This window comes from Pteropus vampyrus, unplaced genomic scaffold, assembly GCF_000151845.1.
Source record: "Pteropus vampyrus isolate Shadow unplaced genomic scaffold, Pvam_2.0 Scaffold118, whole genome shotgun sequence".
Taxonomy (NCBI): Eukaryota; Metazoa; Chordata; class Mammalia; order Chiroptera; family Pteropodidae; genus Pteropus; species Pteropus vampyrus.
In genome coordinates, this window is record NW_011888899.1 from 630,626 (window position 1) to 638,254 (window position 7,629).

Genomic DNA, 7,629 nt, shown 5'->3' on the forward strand with positions numbered 1-7,629 from the left:
GGCAGGTGCCAGGCAGGCATCAGCAGAGCTGTGGTGGTGTCGTTTGTTTAGATCCAATACGATGTGGGCCGGATTAAACAGAAGATGAAAGAATTGGCCAGCCTTCACGACCAGCATCTGAACAGACCCACCCTGGATGACAGCAGTGAGCAAGAGCATGCCATCGAAATAACCACCCAGGAGATCACCCAGGTGAGATGGACTCCAGGTGACATGGGTGTTTACTTCCCAGCCTTCTCACAAGCACCTCAAAGGCCGCACTGTGCCACAACTCCAAACCGGATGGCAAGGCAGCCCTAGAGCTTCACTGCTCAGCCTGAGGCTCCCAGAGGGATTTCAGGAGGCCCTGGGCTCTTCCACGTGTCAGCCACATGTCTTGGGGAATGGGGACAGTATTCGGTTGATCGATACTACTGTGGATTGGTTTTAAAAATTAAACCTGGAGCTTTAGCCATTTGATTTTAAAATGTACAATTCTATTGTATACTAGCGTTTAAACATTTTTATGTTAAAAATGGCCCTCGTAACTGAAAAGGTTGGGAGCTGTTTCCCGAGACAGTATATTAGTATCCTAAGAAATTTCCTGTAAAAAGCAGTATGACTCGTGTTTAAGCTTTAGTGGTCACATGTTGTGCTTGTTTCTGTCCCCTGGGAGCTGGAGGTGAGAGGGGTGAGGTGTGGAAGGTGCCCTGGGACCTTGGCGTGTTTGAGGCCTGGCTCTCAGCAGTGTGACAATAGCGTGATTCTTGGTTAATCTTGCCTGTAGAGTGGGGGTAATGATCGTAGCACCTGCCTCCTGGGACGGTGGCAGTGGCACGGACGGGTGAAATGAGAGCGATGCAGGCACAGTGATACATGGCAGCGGGGCACATAATGCGCTGGGGGCCGGTCGCACAGCACGGTGTGTCTGGCGCCTGTTCAGACCTGGCTCGGGCTGCCACGTGTAGACTGAGCCGCGGCTTGCGGTGCTCCGTGCCCCGTTGTGCCAGCCCGTGCAGACAGACTTCGTGCGTCTCCCTGGGCTCGCCAGGGCTCCTCGTGTCCCTGGCTGAGTCCAGCCTGTCGTCAGCTCTTCCACAGGTGCCAGCGGGCGGTGCAGGCGCTGCCCGGCCGGGCCCGCAGGGCCTGCTCGGTGCAGGAGGAGCGGCTGCTGCGCAACGTGGTGGCCTCCCTGGCCCAGGCCCTGCAGGAGCTGTCTGCCGGCTTCCGGCACGCGCAGTCCGGCTACCTGCGACGTGAGTGACCGCCCCGGCCACCCGGCCCGCTCACTTCTCTCTGGCTGCTAAGGCTCCAGTTCGTGCTGTCCCTGTCCTCGTTGGTTTTCAAGCACCCCTACCCCTCTGCGAAATCATGCATGACGCAGATGGAGGCTGAGACCAGGAAGCTCACTCTTCAAGTTTCAAGAAATGGGCGCTCAGGCCAGCATTTCAAAGCCTGTAGCTTTCTAGATGTTAGGGGGCCGGGCAGCAGCTAATAAGTAGGTAAAAAGTCGCAATTCCATTAAAGCTTGTGTTTGCATAACAACCAAAGTATCTGAGAGTTGGGGGAACCTTCCTGGGGGTGCAGCTCCACCCCCACACAGGCCTGCCTTTTCTTCCCAAATAGCGCAGAGTCGGGTACAGCTGTGTCCTCATTCTGATTACCTTGTGAACTGGTTTTTTTCTTTGTTGCCATTGTAATCAATAATATCTCCACACACTCCAGAAAAACTAGTTCTCCCTCCAACAACTGGCATATTTTTGTTTTAATGTTATTCTAAAATTTGATTTACGGCCATTTGGAATTCTTACTAGAGATGCTTCTAGAGAAAAATATTGATTTTTAAAAAATGTTTTTAACAGCAGTTAGAGTCAATATTTCTGCTTCACTTAGAGATTCTCAGATGGTTTTAAGCGTCATTTTGTCATTCACTTGGCATCAAATGAATTGTACACATTTACACTGTCATTTTGTCTTGAACAATCCGAAATGCTCACGTGTCGTTGTACGATTATAATCTTTTACTCCTCCACCTCTGTGGGAGATAGGCTTCTTGTAAAGCTGCTAAGAATATCTCCGTTTTGATTGTTGAGTTTTAACCTAGATTTCCCCTTTTTAATGGTGGAAGAGTGACCAGGATGGCTTACGTGTGCGAGTAAAGTGAATTCCTATCTGTGATAGGCGTGAAGAATCGAGAGGAAAGATCCCAGCATTTTTTTGATACATCAGTGCCACTGATGGACGATGGAGAGGATATTGCTCTCTATGACCGGGTACGTGAAGGCGCCGCGCAGTCTGCTGCACAGTCCCACTCTGCTCTGCCCCCTCCTCGTCACACACCGACTATCTGCAGGCAGCCGGACTGGCGTGGCTTGACCTGCGCGTCACCAAGCCGTCCGTGCAGTGGGCGGAAGGACAGGCCTGGCGGCCGTGCCCCGTCCTCCTTTCCAGAGGCTACAGGGAGGCCTTGGGATCTGCCTTCCAGAACCTTCGGGAACGCAGACTCGGGAAAGACTCGGGGCTGTCCCTGCCGGTGTTGCCAGCCAGCCCCGTGTGGCGGCGCGTCTCAGGTTCTCTCTGTCCCCCGCTTTGGCCAGCAGTGCTTCAGATCCCGCCTGTTTGGGGGACTCGGATCTTTCCTGTTACGGAAGAATAAGTGTTTATTGTTGTTTATGTGTATAGAGAAGTGCGTTCGGAATTCGCTTTCTTTAAAGCGTGTCTGAGGGGGTGCAGCAGCTTCCTCGAGGGGAGACGTCGCACACGGACCGTGCGCACTCTTGTCTTGCCAGGGTTTCACGGACGACCAGCTGCTGCTGGTGGAGCAGAACACGCTCATGGTGGAGGAGAGGGAGCGGGAGATCCGCCAGATCGTGCAGTCTATCTCCGACCTCAATGAAATATTTAGGGACTTAGGAGCCATGATCGTAGAGCAGGTACGTGAGGTCACCTTCCTCATCGGCGGGGTTCCCTGCCCTAAACTCTGGCCCGTCTCCAAGCTTCTCTGATTCCATGCTCCCGTCAGGGAAAAAAATGTATATGTCTACGTATGCGTGAGCACACGCAGACACATGTGCACAGACAGAATGTCGTTCTTCATAAAAACGCACTAAGCCCTTTTTTAGATAAATAAACGTCAGTCAAAGTTCTTACGTTCCCGGCCCCCAGGTGCCCATGGTAGCGCCCGACTCTGGGGGCCTGGCGGGCTCTGCCCACGCTCAGCAGTGACTCTGGCAGGAGATGAGGTTTCCCTTCTGATTTTGCCGGGTAACTGTGTGATGGTGACTGGAACCACTAGCTTCCACGTAGAACTAAATTGTTTATTCACCGTCACCATCTGATTAGGGTATTTTATTATTTCACCAGTAGGGACTTGGGTCCTGATCCCCCCGAAAGCAGCCGAGAATGGAGTGCGAAGGCTTTGGAAGATCTCGTTCCAGTAATGGCCCCTGGGGTTCCCAAGGAACTGTCCTCCCTCTCAGCATTTCCGTTAACAGCCCTGTTCTCCCACATGGCCTGGTGTTCCCTCTTCCCTATTGGAACCAAGAGATTAAACAATTAAAACCAAAATTCTCCTTGAGACAACTGTATGATTTTACGTGGCAGACGGGAGCTCACCGTCGTGGCTGCGACCCAGGAGGCCTGCGTCGATGTTTCTAGACACGGCGGTCAGTGTCCAGGTCCCGTCGTGACGGGCCTGGCCTAGCTGGCTGGCTCTGCTCGCTCAGGTCCAAGCAGCTCAGCAGCACACGGGCGCAGAAGCTGGGTCTTTGCCGCTGACGATTCGCCCTGAGCTTTATGTGTTTTAAGCACCAGTCGGTCCGAATGTGGCACACCCTGTGTGGCCAAACCCGATAAAGGAACCCTAGTCCGTCGGGATTTTTCCCTCATGAGCCAGACCTTACTGCAGCTAACAGCACTCTGCCACCGAGTGTCTGATGCCACTGCACGGCGGGTCCCGGGGCTTTCCGCAGCCCCGTTTCTGGCTTGTCGCGCATGCTGGTGCCTGCGGTCCGCACCCCTGCGCCCCGGGGGCCCCGGCTGCCCCGGCTGCCCCAGCTGGCGGTTAACCGTCTCTAACTCTCATTCGTTCCTCAGGGCTCCGTCCTCGATAGAATCGATTATAACGTCGAGCAGTCCTGTATCAAAACTGAAGACGGCTTGAAACAGCTGCGCAAGGTAACATCCTGTCTTTCGGTAGTTGAGCCTTTGAGGAGCTGTTACCAAGTATCGTGAATTCGGGCGAGGGTCCTCTTCCGCCACAGCCGTCCTCGGCGCCCTGCCCGTTGTCGGCTCTGCTGTGGTCGTGGGCAAACGGAGGGCGTCGCTTCAGGCAGGGCCGAGCTCGCAGGTGGTGTTTCCAGGTGCGCCCCTCACGCAGATTTGGAATTGCTGAGAACTCCCTCTGTGACAATAAACTCTAAAGAAATTGGGGTTTTCGCCCTTTTAGGAAATATTCCATTCTTTGAGTCTCCTGGCTTTAGGGAAGAGTTGAGTGGACATTTGCTGAAATGCATGTTGAGCGCTCTGTCCGCTGCTGCTGCTGACGTTAAGGCTCTCGGGCCGTGACACATTCCTGATGAGCTGCTGCTAGACAGGCATCTGGAGAAGATAAAAACCCAGGCTTCCCGGTGAATCACCGCCGTGCGTCTGTGCGCTCACCCTGAGAAGAGAGTGGGCTGTCGAAGTGAGAGCATGATTAGCTATCTCATTCTTTGCTAATAAGGTGGCTATTTCAGGAATATTTTTCATGGCATTTTTTAGAAATAAACAGAGAGCATCTTGCGGTCAGTCAGGAGAGACACCCATATGCTGCCGAGTGGCTCCCTAAGTGACGGCTGCGTGTTTTCTTTGACAGGAACATAACACTTCACAGATGAAATCAATTCTGTCCATTTCCTTGTATCTTTCAGATCCAGTGGTACCTCTGGCCACATCCTGAGCATTGTTCTAACTCGCTCACTCCCTACTCTGTCACTTTTCTGAAACCAGTCACTTCCTGTGGCACAGAGGCCCCCCTCGTGGTGTCAGCTTTGCAACAAGTGAGGCCCCGCCCAGGGCCCCCGGAAACCCTCTGCGCTCTCTTCCATGTGCTGGTCGCCCCGTGCAGGGCGGGCGTGAGGCTGCCACGTCCCATGAGAAAGAGGAGGCTGCTCGTGTATGCTTGTTTCCAACATTTAGATGCATTTGGTCACCAAGCGAGCAAAACTAACTTTAGTTTCTCACTGTAGTACGCAGGTTGTGACCTGCTGCTGAATTACGCATTGGTTTTGAAGTTTCTTAAAAACTAGGGAAACATGTTTTGTGATACAACAGATAGTGGGAAACGCTTTTAGCATCTTTTTTATAAATCATTTTGAGGGGTTTTAAAGCACATCATTTAGTTGCGGCTTCCCTGGTGTTCGGGTTACTTAGGAGAAAGTGAGGTGCTCCGTCTTATCCCTCGAGCGACGCTGCTGTCCGTGGCACGGCTGGCCATATCCTTGGCAGGTCAGCTCATCTAAGGATGACTGAGCCTCGGGAGTCACCCTGCACAGGCCTGACCTAAGACAGGGGAGCCTGTCTGTCCTTATGTCCCCTCCCGGTTGATGGCGGCCCTCGCGGGAGGGCTGGCTCACTTAGCAAACAGAACCACCAGTCGGGTTGGTAGGGGACATGGAGGGAGGACAGAAGTTGGATGGTCTTCGTGGGCACGTCCCTCTGCTGCCTGCTCGTCCTCGCCCTGACGCAGCGCCGTCTGGAAGAGGCGGGGCCTATTGTGGCTGGAGGCCCCTCGCCTCTCTTCTCCACCGCCCTTCCTCTGGAAGGTCTCTTTTGTGTCACCTGAAGTACAGGGACTTGCCTCTTTCTGCACTTGACCTCCATGGGGAGCACTCTCCCGTTTTTATTTCAGAGGATGACTTTTCCTCGTCAGATTCAGGGAGGTGGAAATCCGCTTCTCTGAGGCCATCGGCCCCCACACGGCATTAGTCGGTAGTGCAATTGCATAGCCGAGGCGTACGCTCCCCCGGAGACCTGCGTCCCGCACGGGCTCAGGAGAGGCGGGTTCCTCTGGGCCTGGAAGCAGAACCTTGCCTTTGACAGCTTCGTTTCAAGTGGCAGGTCCCAGACCCGCGCTCGAGCGAATCCTAGGAAAATAGGTAGCTCTGGGGTCACGGAGCCTCCCACGCGTGTAGCTCGCACCGCGTGAGCTGATGGAAGGGACTGTAATTGCGTAGCCTGTGCAGATGTCAGCTGTGAGATGGAGCCGGGAGCCTAGGATGGGAAACGAGCGAGACTTGATTTGGGGGAAGTGACTTGCTTTTTTCCCTCCTCTTTACCTGTAGGCAGAGCAGTATCAAAAGAAGAATCGGAAGATGCTTGTGATTCTAATATTATTTGTCATCATCATTGTCCTCCTTGTTGTCCTCGTCGGCGTGAAGTCTCGCTGAGCGGCGTCGGGTCTGTGTGTGCGGCACGCTGGCATCCCGGGTGTGCGGGGCTGGGCGCCCCGTGGGCCGTTGCAGAGGTGCGGGCCGGACCGCGTTGAGCCGCGGGCGCCTCCACGGACTCCTGGCCACGCTCGTGCTCCAGGCAGGGGAGTGGGCTTCTGTTCTTCCTTCCTCGTCACGGCTTCAGGACCTCGATGCTGCTGCAGAGTAGCGACGGAGTCACCAGTTATCGTGTACCTTTTTTAGGAAGAGAAAGCGAGTTGAATGTTTACAGGCACTCCAGAAGCTGTTCGATGTTATATGCGTATATGCTATTTTTTTTTTTTTTCAGCAGTCAAGTCTGAGCAGCATGTTAAAACAATTTTTGGAAAAAAATTTTTGAAAACCGTCTGGTCTTTAAGAAATTTTGTACCAAAAATTGGCGAGTAGAGGCAAAAATGCCTCTTCATCTCTCTTTACCTGTATGTTTTCCAGGTGAAGACAAACTGAGAAGCCTTTCAGGAATGTATAATCCAGTCCCCATCAATTTAATTTAGCTTTTCCATCACTGTTAATGATCAGGGTAACGAAGTGTGAAAAGTAAGACACCACCATGGATGTGAATTAACATGCTTAGAAGGGCCAGCGAGGGTAGCCTCGTGAGCTCAAACGCATCGTGGGTGGGTGGTCCTCGTCCAGAGTTTGTGTACTGTGTTTTCTACCGCAAAGCAAAGGGGTTCTTAACAAAACCATCTAAACTTAAAAGTCGGTGACGTGAACTAACCTCACGTTAAAAGGAAGTTTGACAGTGTCATAAAGAGTCACCGGAATCGGCCAGTGTTTCCCTGTGCACAGCCCCAGCCATCCTTGCTCAGTCCATTACTTATATGCTAACTACGTAATGACCTGTTCAAACCAGATACCACTTAATGAACTGTGAATTTACACAGAGGCCATTCCAAATGGGTCACCCTATTGGGATCTCGAATTATTAACCAGCCATCACTCCATTTCAAGGTAGAACATTCCACCAGAGGTTTGATTTATTGGCTCTCCCATTGCTCCTTGAAGTGTGCCCCAGAAGTGGTTAGGGCATGTTCCTACAAGCGGTGGAAACCTCGAGCAGGCAAACCCCGTTGGCGTGAGCGGGAATCACATTGCCAAAGTCAGGCTCTGTCCCTGAGCTGTCATCAACATGGTGCTCGAGTATGTTCCTGGGATTGTGGAATAATGTGGAAAGTGA

General features: G+C 52.8%; 1 protein-coding gene across 5 annotated transcripts in view; it reads left to right on the forward strand.

The window, feature by feature from the left end:
- LOC105296092 (syntaxin-16) overlaps positions 1 to 7,629 on the forward strand; it is a 57,608-nt gene that overhangs the window by 16,719 nt on the left and 33,260 nt on the right. For 4 of the 5 annotated variants that reach the window (XM_023534089.1, XM_023534090.1, XM_023534091.1 and 1 more), the window contains 6 exons: positions 52 to 192; positions 1,070 to 1,235; positions 2,161 to 2,252; positions 2,769 to 2,912; positions 4,075 to 4,155; positions 6,303 to 7,210. In XM_023534089.1, the coding sequence (XP_023389857.1) occupies positions 52 to 192; positions 1,070 to 1,235; positions 2,161 to 2,252; positions 2,769 to 2,912; positions 4,075 to 4,155; positions 6,303 to 6,407 (729 nt within the window). In that variant the 3' untranslated portion in view covers positions 6,408 to 7,210. Of the gene's footprint in view, positions 1 to 51; positions 193 to 1,069; positions 1,236 to 2,160; positions 2,253 to 2,768; positions 2,913 to 4,074; positions 4,156 to 6,302; positions 7,211 to 7,629 lie in introns of those variants that run through there. The other variant, XM_011366026.2, reaches the window with a different exon arrangement.